The 13,102-nt window shown below is 42.2% G+C and overlaps 1 protein-coding gene across 2 annotated transcripts in view; it reads left to right on the plus strand.

The window, feature by feature from the left end:
* Positions 1-4,080: 4,080 nt before the first annotated feature.
* Kat6b (lysine acetyltransferase 6B) overlaps positions 4,081-13,102 on the plus strand; it is a 158,768-nt gene continuing 149,746 nt past the window's right edge. The window contains exon 1 of one of the 2 annotated variants that reach the window (XM_028758512.1): positions 4,081-4,947. In XM_028758512.1, coding sequence (XP_028614345.1) covers positions 4,324-4,947 — 624 coding nt within the window. In that variant the 5' untranslated portion in view covers positions 4,081-4,323. The remainder of the gene's footprint in view (positions 4,948-13,102) is intronic. The other variant, XM_028758511.1, reaches the window with a different exon arrangement.

Genomic DNA, 13,102 nt, shown 5'->3' on the forward strand with positions numbered 1-13,102 from the left:
GGGAATCATTTTTATGTGGCTTTTGAATGAATTATGCATTTTTTTCCCCTGTAGATCTGTCTAGATACTGCTTGGGCCAAAATGAAACTGGTTTTCAGTGTATTCTCTTAGCTTGTACCAATTTAAGATGGGACCGTGGGATGTTAGACAAATCAGCCCCAGATTTTTAAAAAAAAATTGCAGTGGATAATGTACAAAGTAGATACTGTGCATGTATTTAGCGGAGAATTTGCTACAGGTAAGAGACTTCTGATTTCCCTGCTTCCCTAGCTGTATATATTTTTTAAACATTTGATTCAGCTTGTAGCAGAGAACTGCTGAATTACATCGACTTCTGCCTAATTAACTCTGTTGGATGGTGTCGGATGGGAGCTCATTTTGAGATTAAATTTAGGAGAGATTTGTGCTGTTGGCTCTGGGAGGAGAAAAGAAGGATCTAAGGTTGTCTGGTCGTTTTGTGTAAGATTAAGATACAGGTATTTATGACTTTTTTTTTTCTTTTTAGTCTTCGACGTGAAAATGATCAGTGTGCTTTAAATTGAGGCTTGTGTTGATATTGTGCAGAACTAGTGTGAAAGCTGGTAGCTCAGGAACTGCAATAACTTACCAGTATGTCAGCTAGATGGCCTTTGGGACAAATAGTGGTTGCGCCTGGGAAAGTTAGTACTCAGGACTAGTCAGTTGTTGAGTCATGAGAGGATTCTTTTTAAGAGGCTGTCACAAACCTAGTTTAAAATTTGGAGGCTGTGCTCCCTTGGACAGCACATATACCAGAGCCAGAGAGACTTGGAGACAAGTGTGGCTTCTGAGCCGTCCTTGTGCATTCCCATACAAAGTTTTCTTCCTTTACTAAAACCATTGGTGTGGATGTGTGCTACAGACCACATTCTGGGGTCTAAGGACAGCTTTGAAGGGCAGTTCTCTCCTTCCACTTCATTGTGGCCTTCACATTGCTAGGCTTGGTGGCAAGAGCCCACTCACCAGCTCACAATGCAGTCAGTTTTGTTTTGTTTGAGGCAGGGTTTCTCTGTGTAGCCCTGGCTGTCCTGGAACTCACTCTGTAGACCTGGCTGGCCTCAAAGTCACAGAGATCCACTTGCCTCTGCCACCCGAGTGCTGGGATCAAAGGCGTGCGCCATCATTGCCCAGCCTGCAGAGATTATTTTTAAAAAGGATTGTTTATTTATTGTATATATGTGAGTACACTGTCACTGTCTTCAGACACACCAGAAGAGGGCATTGGATCTCATTACAGATAGTTGTGAGCTACCATGTGGTTGTGAGCTACCATGTGGTTGAACTCAGGACCACTGAAAGAAAGAGCAGTCAATGCTCTTAACTGTTGAGCCATCTCTCCAGCCCTGTGCAGAAATATTTTTAATGCAGATAATCTGTGGAAAAAAATTAGAAGGAGTCATAGTTTAAAAGAAAGTGAAATGTACTTCTTTATCCACTTTCCTGAGATGGTTGCTGATTTTTGGGTCTTTATGCCCAAATAAACATAACTGGGGGGGCATATTTGCATGGAGACCTGGACAGTCTTCATTTTTTGTCATGGATTGTTAAACATTTGAAGTTCGAATTTTGGTATTTCCTCTTACTACATTTTTAAGATATGAAATGTCAGTCTTTCTGAACTATGTTGGTAATGGATATGGATGGTTATTTTGGTGGTGGATACTACTGATTGTGGTAAAAGCTTGTTGGCAATGTATATTTTGGGTATTACTTGAGACATATTTTGCTTTACTGATGCTCTTTTGTTATGTTTCTAAAATGCCTAGAAGTGACTTTGCATCACTGGGCACTTTGCTATGACATCTCATCTGCTTCCCTTAGGTGTGTTTCGTATAGTCAGATCAAGGTAGTCGTGGTTTCTCTTGAATAAGTGACAAAAGATGAGATAATCACTTGGATACAGTGAAATATCTTCTAATGAAGTTTTGCTGTAAATGATTTCACTTTGAAAAAATGCGTTACCTTTTGTGCACGTCTGCAAGGGGGAATGCTTCAGTGGTTTTATCCAGAGCACAGTGCTCCAGCTCTAAGGTCTGTTAGTGATTTATGTGATGGCACAAGATGGTTGACAGGTTAGAAGATAGCTCAAATCAGCTTTGAATACTACCATTTAATAATCTAAGGACGGTGGTGTTTGCCTATGTACTCAGGATTTAGGAAGCTGATACAGAAGGTTTGCTGTGAGTTCAAGGTTAGCTTGAGCTACCTAATGAGTATCTGGCTAGCATGACCTGTATTAAACAACAAACAGCAAAAGGAAATAAGCAACAAGAATAACAACAAAAAACAGCATTTTAATTTTTTAAGGAAGGGCTGGAAAAGTTTAATTGTCAACATTTTTGAAGAAAGATCTGGGCATTTGGTTGGGCTATATCCTCAGCATGGCCAGCATGACGTGGCCATTGAGGGGGTTCCTGTGACTTTGAGTTAAACTTTGAACTGAGTAACCCCTGAATTGGGGACTTTTAAGGTGGACGTGAGCAGCCGACAGATGGTTGTGCTTAGAGACTAGGATGTATAAAGGTTGAAGGCGCTAGGATGGAAGGTAGGTGTAGAGGTGGGGGTGGCTGATAGTGGTTTTTAAAAGATACTTATTTTCAAGTATTTGAGGGCCCATCATATTGAGTTCCTGGGGAACTCAACCTGTATGTCAGAATCATAGGGAGGTGGAGACTTGCTTCTGTGAGTAAGAAATGTATTATGGCTCCAGCTTCCTCTCAGGGCATTGAGCTGCCTCCAAAGATTTGGTGGGCTGTTAGAGAGATTGGACAAAGATCTTGTGCTGGGCAGCTTCGAAGTGGACTGGATGACCCGTAGGTCTCATCAGCTCCCCATTTCTGAATCTCAGGGAAACATGGGGAGCTGACTGTGCTGATTTGCAGAGAAGTCCCTTTCAGTCCGTTGGGTCAGGAGCTGACTGGGCCACTCTCGCAGGAACTCCAGACTCTCTGAGTACAAATGTTGTATTCTTTAATATGCTGCCGATTACATGATCGCTGTGATTTTGGGTGGTTGTTGTTTATTTGGATAAAAAGACAGTTTTATGTAGCTGAGACTGGTCTCAAACTGTCAGCCTTACTGCAACCTCTTAAATGCTAAGATTCCAGGCTTGTGCCATCATATCACACCTAGCAAAATGATGCTATGTGTGAACACACTGTCATCTGGATAGAGCGGGCTGAGATGTAGTCGTTACTGGAGAGCAGTAGGTCTGGCCCAGGGTTGTACTCAGTACCAGATTGGAGAGCAGAAGTCTGAGCGCATTGCTGCCCTGGCCAGCTGGAGTCAGATTGTAGGGATTGTCTTTCTGTTGAGGTGTGGGATGAGCTGGGACAGGTGTTAAGATAAGTAGAATACTGCATTATTAAAAGGTGAAGGGGTGTTACTGTATTCGTCTCAGTTTGCCAGCCTGTGCCATAGATGCTCTCACACACAGATGCTCGCAGAGCAGAGCACCAGAATGTCCTGATTCCATACAGATGGCTACATTGGAAATTTTCCTCTGTGACCTAGCTCAGCTGAGCTTTCCTGTGTCTGTAGTTTTTGTTTCTTTGGAGACAGTCTCACGATGTAGCTCTTGGCTGGCTTGAGACTCTCTTGTAGACCAACCAGGCAGTCTTCTTCAAAGATCTGCCTGTCTCAGTCTTCTGGGTGCCGGGATTAAAGGCGTGTACTATCGTTCCTTTTTTATATTTATTTTATATCTGTGGAAGACATGTACCTTAGACTGCTTTCATATGATTATTAACTTTGATAACATGAGTCAAATTTTCCACATTTTAAATTGATTTATTTTGTACTTGAGGGATTTGGGGCAGCATATACTACAGTGTGTGCATAAAGGTCAGAGGACAAGTTTCGGGAGGAAGGTCTTGTTCTTACTGTGTGGATCCTAGGGACTGAACTCAGGTCATCAGTGCTAAAGGCAGTGCCTTTACCGGCTGAGCCATCTCAAGGGTGTTACTCAAGTTATTTGCACCTGATAAAGAATAATACTGAGAAATCTTTATTTTTAAAAGTTCTATTATTAAGAGCTTTTTCTCTCCTTTTTTATCCTTTAAGGTCTTGATTTCCTAAAGATGTCTTTCACTTGAAGAGTGCAGTCCTTCCCATTGGTGAAATAAGACAACCGTCAACATTGCCTCTTTCGACTCTCCTAAGGATGGTTGTCCCTAAGCTGTTGCCTGACATGGGCTGGGATCCTCTGCTCGTGTATTGAATTGTGACTTTCGAATGTTCAGGTTGTGTTAGTACAAGGTGAACCTCTATGGGTAACGTCTGTGTTGGAGAAGCCATTTGTCAACCATGGTAAAACTTGCAAACCCACTTTACACAGAGTGGATTCTTGAAGCAGTGCAGAAAATCAAGAAGCAGAAGCAGCGGCCCTCTGAAGAGAGAATCTGCCATGCAGTCAGCACATCCCATGGGCTGGATAAGAAAACCGTCTCGGAACAGCTGGAGCTCAGTGTTCAGGATGGCTCCGTTCTCAAAGTCACCAACAAAGGCCTTGCTTCATATAAGGACCCAGACAATCCTGGGCGGTTTTCATCAGTTAAACCAGGCACTTTGCCCAAGCCAACCAAGGGGTCTAAAGGACCACCATGTAATGATCTACGCAATGTGGATTGGAATAAACTTTTAAAGAGAGCAATCGAAGGCCTTGAGGAGCCAAATGGCTCCTCCTTGAAGAACATCGAGAAGTATCTGAGAAGCCAGAGTGATCTTACAGGCACCACCAACCACCCAGCCTTTCAGCAGAGGTTGCGACTAGGGGCCAAGCGGGCTGTGAACAATGGGAGGTTACTGAAGGAAGGACCACAGTACAGGGTCAATAATGGGAGCTCAGATGGCAAAGGGGCGCCCCAGTACCCCAGTGTTTTTCCGTCCTCACTCCCTCCCGTCAGCCTTCTACCCCATGAGAAAGACCAGGTGAGTGAGCCCTGTGGTACTGATGCACTGGAGGGAGATACTAGTGTCTTAGCTTCTGCTTCCACTTAGGCCTTTCTCAGCCTGTGGCCCGACCCTTTTGGCAAACATCTGTTTCCCAAAATAGTCACATTACGGTCGTAACAGTAGCAAAATTACAGTTAAGAAGTAGCAACAAAAATAATTTTATAGTTGCCTGTATTAAAGGGTCACAGCATTAGGAAGGCTGAGAACCACCGATGGGCACGGAAGATCTGAGTGGAGTTTGAAAAGATCAGTTGTTTCTGCCTTGAAACTGGCTTTTATACTTTTATATTAGGGTGTTTCATAGCATGATTGTTTAAACATCATTTTATGACGTATTGAGAGTTTCTTCAGTGGCACATGACTTGTTTTATGTTGTAACTGCCTGGTAAACTTGAATCTACCTTCTTCAAGCCCAAGAAAGGAGAGTGTGGGGTTTCCTTCCCTTAATTGTAGAGAGAAAAACCTCCATACTTATTTTAATACTGATGATCTTTGCATATTGTGTGACCTAAATCCCTTCTTTTAAAGCCATTTATTGTCAGTGGTCAGTGGGAGTAGGTGAACGTTTATTTTGCCTTGTTTGGTGTTTTTTTTACATTTTTGTGTATGTGTGCACACATGCCTGCAAGCCACAGTGCACACGTGGAGACCTGGGGACAATTGCAGGTGTTCTTCCTTCCACTAGGTAGGTCCTGGAAATCAAACTCAGGTTGGTAGGCTGGCAGCAAGCAACTTAAACCACTGAGCTGGCTTGCTGGCCCAAAGCTTTGTGTTATTTTTATAGCATTGAAGGTACACAACAGAGTTTTGGTTTTTGCTGAGATTTTTAAGTCTTCAGTTGGGTATGATTTTCTTGGTTTTATTTTAAACTTACTGAATTAATTTCCCAAAGTCATACTGAAGTAGGACAGCAGATTGTAAATCAAGCCCTGCGGGTTTTGCATTCCTTCCCCATCTTTTGGTTAAGCACACTCATTGATAACAGTTAACTTTGCGTTTTTTAAAACAATGACATTGACCATTGTTAATAGGAAACAATTATGCTTGTAAACTTTTATTGAGAAGTATTGAGAGCCAGGTATTAGGCTCTGTGGGAAGGTGTGACTGCCTGCTTCCACAACGAGGCCTGGATTTTGTCTCAGTTCCTAGGAGAACCAAGTATTAGCAAAGCTGGTTTGCTTAATGTCTTCTGGTACAAAGAACTCATGAAATGGGCCCTGTTTTCCTTTTTGCTTTATTCCTCTGAAGCTGAGGAAGACCAGGTCTTCTTCACACAGGTGTATGAAGTCTAGAATGGATTTCTTAACTGTGTTCGTATCTTCTTGGTCTTCCATAACATTTATTTATTCATTGATTGTGGATGTATCAAAAATGAAGTAAACTATGAAATTTTCTTCATAACTCTCTTTTAAAAAGTTACAGAAAATGACTTATTTGAATTCCTGAACACAGCCATTTAGGCACCTGTTTCTCCTTGAAACATTTAAAGTAAAAGGTTTAAATTTTTATTTAGAGACAGGGCTTCACTGTGCAGCTCTGGCGGTTCTGGAGCTCTGTGTGTAGAGCAGACTGGTCTCAGACAGAGACTTGCTGGTTTTGCTTGTGAGTGCTGAGGTGGAATTCTTTAAGGGAATCCAGAGCCATTTCTTTATAAGTTTGGCTATCTTTGTTTTTACCCTCAGCCATGTCAAAGTTGCATAATTATTAGGCACATGGTCTCTGTTCAGGCACTGTGGTCAATGTCATAGCTTGATGAATCATTGTGTCCTCTGCAGGGAGGCGTTTTCCGAGTCTGGAGGGGCAGGACAGGTTCTCCAGAGCTCCTCTCCTTCTCTGCAGCCTTGCTCATCGGTTCTTGCTAGCCTTATCATTTTTCTTCAGGCGGCATCTGTACAGAACTATTTTTAGTCTAAAGGAAAAATTCATGTTTGAAAGTGTCTAGGATAGAGAACTGAGACATTTATTGCTTAGTGTGCAATTGCAGTTGCTTTTTCTAGGATGTAGATATTTCAGCTGTCCAGTTAGCGTCATTATTTAGCAAGGAAAACTGAGAAAACGCGCTCCAGAATATTTAGTTGATAGAATTTGGGGATTAATTGTATCAAGTAATCATAATAAGACTTTGCTGATATTTTATCAGTGAGCAATCTAGCCTCAACCTAATATTAGTATGTATACACACACATATACATACAAACAAACATGTTATTTTCTTAGATAAAATCTCATTATATGTATATGTATGTAGCCCAGAGTGACTTGGAACTCACTAGCTAGCAGAGAGGCTTTTTTTGGGGGGAGCGGGGAGACAGGATCTATAGCACTCTATAGCAATGGTGGCTAGAACACTATTTTTGTAGCTCAGGCTGGCCTCAAACTTGCAGAAATCTGCCTCCGGAGTGCTGGGGTTAAAGGTGTGCACCACCATACCTGGCTTTCTTTTTAAATATTGGATGTCTTCCTCCGTTGCTCTCCACTGTAATTTTTGAGACAGGATCTTTCACTGGACCTGGAGCTTAGACTTATTTGCTATATGGGCTGCCCAGAGAGCTCCAGGGATCTTCCTTTCTCTCTGCCTTCTCAGTGCTAGGATTACAAATGTGCATCCACTGTAGCCAGCCTTGTTTTACTTGAGTGCTGAGTATCTGAACTCAGATCTGTGTGCTTGTGAGGTGAGTACTTTACCCACAACACCATCTCTCCATTCCTAATTTCATTAAAAAAAACGGGGGGGGGGACAAGGTTTCATTTAGTTTCCCAGGCTGGCTTTGAATTTTGGCCCTTCTACCTTAGCTTCTGTAGCAGCTGGAATTTCAGGTATGTTTCCATGCTTGGCAGAATTTAGGATATGAATGGAGACTATTCCAGGATGGTACAGTCTTAACAACTATTGTTTGGTGGAATAGTCTTTTAAAGAAGCTGGTATTGTGATTACTTTTGAGAAGTTGAATGTCATTGTAAAAGAGAAAATAAAAATAGCAGCTAATGTATTATAAGCGTAAATGCTGGTCTCTTCCAAGTAGTTCACACTTAGCTGCTGACTCATCGTTACTGGAAGGGAGGTAGATTAGTGTCCTACTTTTTGCAGATGGAAAACTGAGGAGCAAAGCTTAAGCTTTGTTCAAGGTCAGTGGAACTGGTGAACAGTCAGGCTGAGAGTCCACCCAGAGAGTCCTGGGCAGTGTCCTAATCAGTCCCAGGGCTACTCTCTTCTTGTAATTCTTCAGTCGGTCAGAAACAGTTTTTCCCCAATAAATAGACTCCCAGCGTTGGAAATTTGGTAGTTAGGATGAGCTTCTTACTTTTTTTTTTGAAGCCAGTGCAATTTATAAAATCATCAAACTTGAAATGCAGCGGGAAGTCTGTGCCTCGTTAGATTTAACGTCATCATCACTCCCTTGCGCGCCTGGAGGGAGGAGCACAGCGGCTGGAGGGAGGAGCACAGCGGCTGGAGGGAGGAGCACAGCGGCTGGAGGGAGGAGCACAGCGGCTGGAGGGAGGAGCACAATGGAAGTTAACGGAGGAGGCCTCCTGCTTCCTGGGATGTAATTGCAGCACTTCTGAGACTCTGGAATTCAAATTGGGGATCACCATTCTCCCTTCTTAACTCGAAATACTTGGTATTTACTTAAGAAAGCTTTCTCAGCTGAGATGATAGGGAAATGAATTAAACCACTGAAGATAAAACTTTATCTTTGACTCGGTGTGGGAACTCCTAAAGGATAGTATTAATGCTTCTCATTAAAAGTGGTAAAGCTCAATTAGGTCAGATTATGAGGACTTTGCAAAGTCAAATATTCTGAGAGACTGCAGTTATCACACTTTGTAGCAGTAAGATCCCATTTGCACATATGGGCTTTAGCATTTTTATACAATCAGTTTAGTCCAATTTTAAACAGATTCCTTAGTATTTCACTTTATTGAGAGTATCATCCTAAATTATTGAATGTCAAATCTTGGTGTGTTTCCAGTGCACTGTAAAGTAGGGGAACTCCAAATAGATTATGTAGCCCATGCTGGCCGAATTCTTCTGCCTTAGCCCCTCAAGTGCTAACATCATGTGGTCCTGTCATACTTGCCCCTCCCCCTCCTTTTTTAGAGATTTGTGTTTGGGGGGCAGTCCTTATCCCTGTCATAACAGGACACCTTCCTCATCTTGTCTCTGGGAAGTTTCTAGTTGTTGGTACTTCGGGAAGGATCTCAATTAGAGTGTTGACTTCAATTGATGTCCTTTGTTCTCAAAGAATAGTTAGCTATATGTATTCAACTGGAAGTTGGATAAACTTAAATATTATGAAATATGCTTTTCAAAATTCTCTGAATTTTGGCACTGATATGGAGAAAAGTAGGTTTTAGAATGGGGAAACCTGTTAGAGCATGAAAGATCAGGTGGATCAATGCTCACGGTTCCAAGGTCAGGGAGGCAAGCTTGTGGATCCTGTTGCTCCTGTAATTAAGCTCCAGAAGTTCTTCAGAAGGGTGCAGTGCTCCGGGGCAGCCTTTGCTGTCGGGCAGTACTAGTCCAGCCACCGTCTCCCCACCAGAGCTCTCAGACTGCTCCAGCTAGGAAGCCAGGTCAAGCGGAAGATGAAGTGAGTGACTGGGTCTTTCTATTGCACTTGAAGCATGACAGCTTGTTCTGCTTTTGAACTGTTATCAAGATAGAACTTGTCTAGGCTTCTCATGGTAGAGGAACAGCATCATGTCAGAAGGTTTGATTATAAAGGGTGTGGTGAACATTCCTTGTAACTCTTTAGATCTTAGGTGTGTTTGATGCTTTTGATACCTTTCCCACAACACTAATCCTATCCTGAATGAGCAGCAACTTTGAGGAATTTATACTTGTATTCCCTATACCTACATGACTTCATAACAGCGCACACGTGTGTGTGTGTGTGTGTGTGTGTGTTGCTGGGACTAGAATAGAAGACCTTATGTTCATTAGGCAAATACTCCTACTGAGCCATGTTCCTACTCTGGGATACTTTTAGTACCAAGAAAGTCAGTATTTTTAGCTTTGAGGTTATTTTAACAGTTATGTGTTGTTTGCTGATTTATTCTGATTTTATCCTGAATGGCAAAGATTTTATTTTTATTTTTTCTCCAGACTTCAGCAGATGATACACTTTAAATGTTCTCAAAATGGAAGTCTGAGTTGTTGTGGTGTTGTTGTTGTTGTTTTAAAATCTGTTTTATCTTTGTATGTTACCACCAACACATAGGAGATGTAATTGTTTTATCTTTGAAGTGACAAATTTGCTTGTAAAAATCCATTATTTCGTTGTGTTTCTATACTTCATTTTTTAAAGTCTTGAACATTAAACTAGAGGAGATTTGGTAAAATTGTTTTCCAGTCACACCAAGATTTAAATGTGAATCTGAAATCTTCTCAGGCCTTTCATCCTATCCATTAATATCTCACACAAACAGCAATTAGTCTACCAAATTAGAGTTAGCAAATGAGTCAGCCATGTAATTTGCTGATGACATTTTGTTAGCAGAGCCATGAGGAAAGTGTGTGTTTATTTGTGTGTGGGTGCTCTTGCTGCTTTCAGGTGGTGACAGGAAGTTAGTACATGGGCCTCAGAGAAAGAGGGATGGCCGCACGGTGCACTGGATGTGAACCACTTTGGTGAGAAGTTGCCAGGAGTGGAAAACCGCCTGTTATTGGTGATCTTTATAAAGTAAACATCACAGTTAGTAGGCTATAACGTAGTGCACGGTGTGCATTTTTATTTTGTTTGTGAGAAGTTATGTTTCTGAGAGTATGGAACGAGACAGACAGACGGAAGTACTAGATGAAACGATGCTGGATTAAACGGAAGCTGGTCTCTACAAAGGTGCAGGGTAAACCCTAGTCAGTGCTCGGAGGGAGTCCAGGAAGGGTCTGTGTTAATTTGACAGGTGGGTTTAAAATTCTTGAGCCGCTATTCTTCAGAAACCATCTTTGTTCATACATCCCTTTTCTAATTTGCTCCACTTTTGATCTTTGATAAACCAGCTGCAGTATTGTTTCATTAACAGACTTGACTGGTTAACAGATGTTTGCTTTGGCTTGATTGTGTCCTCCCTATTAAAAACAGCATAGGCACTCATAGAAACCATGCTGGGCCTTTTCCTGTCTAGCTAGACTGGCAGTTCAAAAGAGCAACCTAATTTCATTTACAAGTTTAGTTTTTATTCCTTGGTGTTATTCTGGAAGGCATGTGACATTTAGCTTGTGTTCTCCCTCATCAGGGAGGTCTGCTGTTAGTCCTCCTTGCTGCTGCATCTCTTCTGTGCAGCCCTCACTTGGGGTTCTGTTGCTAGGCATCGTGCAGTCTTAGCATGCAGGAAAAGAGGGATTGCGGAAGAGCTGATTGAGACATCATGGACTCTTCCACATTTCAAGGGGAGGAGTGGGAACAGTCTGGAGAATGTAGAGAATCTCTCCCACCTTCTTTGATGTCAGACAGCTGCCATATGGAGTGCAGGGAGAAGGAGGAGAGCCTGGGTCCAGGCTGCCGGTAATCTTCCCAGTGACTTGGGCTGGCAGCCAAAGGCTGTGGTTTCTGTAGTAGTTCCTGATGTGACCAGTCTTGTTTTTTGTTGTTTCCTGCCGTGCTTGTGGCCCTCTCCAGGCATAAATAGGAAGGATGAAGTTCAAAATAAGAATGCTAAGATTGTATGGAACAGGAGAAACAGCAGAAAAGAAGGCGGCACAAACTAAACCCAGTAACAAGGTTATCACAGATGACTCTGTCCTCATGGTTGACCTGTTTCTATGGAGTTTTACTGTCATGTGTTTCTCTCTTATAACAAAACCAAATTTTAGCTATTGAGCTTGAATTGTGAGTAAAACTGCAGCAAGTAATACATGCTTGTGGAAGTATGGAGGCTATCTGAAGAACACAGCTGGTCATTACATCCCGGGCAGTGTGTGAGGGACCTGGGAAAGGTGGACAGTGGAGGGAGCCAGGGCAGACCTTCTCCCTTACCTTTGTAATTTAAAAAATTGTGCTGTCTGAATAATAAATGCCACATTCTTTCAACAACTGTTAGTACTGTACCTATTTATTCTTTCTCTTCTACAGAGAAAGAGAAAATGAATGTGTATATTTATAATTTTTGAGCTCACTGTGGTAGCTCAAGTCATTAATTCCAGCACTTGAGAGGCAGCGGAGGGTGGATGTGCATTCAAGTCCAGACTGGTCTACAGAAGTGAGTTCAGGACTGCCAGGGCTTACAAACAACAATAAAGAAACCAAACAGAAAATAAGTTTGGATGAATTATTGGAACATAAATGGCAGACATCATTATGTTACCTCCTTACACATTTAGTGAGGAGTGAAAACGGCCTCCTCTGTAGATTAGTGCTGTCACTCACATAAGCACTCCAAAAATGAAGCAGAGGGTTCGCCAGTAGTTGTATTTTCTCAAACGAGTCTTAATGTTATTGATTTAGGACTCAGCAAAGTTCACAAGTGGCATTTGGTCATCACGACTCTTAGCAGAGAACAGCTTTTTTGCCATTTCCGGAGACATTGCCAGTTTTCAAGAGTTGTCTTGTAGGATATCTTGAGCTGATACTTTGAACTCAGGGCCTCCTGAATGCTATACAAGCCCTGCACCACAGAGGTACATTGTCAGCTTCCAGATCTTCTTGTAGAAGCAGCCCTTCTCCCTTTGTGATCAAGTAAGTGCTCAGTGCAGGCTTGAGGCCACGTGTCTACCTTTTGCTCAGTGTGTTTGAATTTCCCACTGCTGCTTTGTTCACATAAACTTAGCATTTAAAGCTTTGCAGTCTGTCATTCTTTTGTTGTGTGGTTAGGAAGTCTAACATGGTTCTCATCACGTTAAAAGATGACAGCGGCATAGCCTTCTAGCAGAGTCTTGTTTCCTCGCTTTTGTTCCCAGCTCCTAGGCTGTTTACTTGGTTCGACTCATGGTCCCTGTCCTGTCTTTAATACCAGCAATGCGGCATCTCTGACCATTCCTCTATAGGTGCCTGGCTTTAAAGGATGCATGGGATTACTTTGGATGTATCTGGTCAATACTGGTTAATTTTTCACACCAGCCTCCTTAGCTGGGAGTGGTGGGGCATGACTATAATCCCAGCTGTCAGGAGGCCAAAGCCTGATTTATTCAAAT

Source organism: Grammomys surdaster, unplaced genomic scaffold (genome assembly GCF_004785775.1).
Source record: "Grammomys surdaster isolate TR1022 unplaced genomic scaffold, NIH_TR_1.0 126198, whole genome shotgun sequence".
NCBI lineage: Eukaryota > Metazoa > Chordata > Mammalia > Rodentia > Muridae > Grammomys > Grammomys surdaster.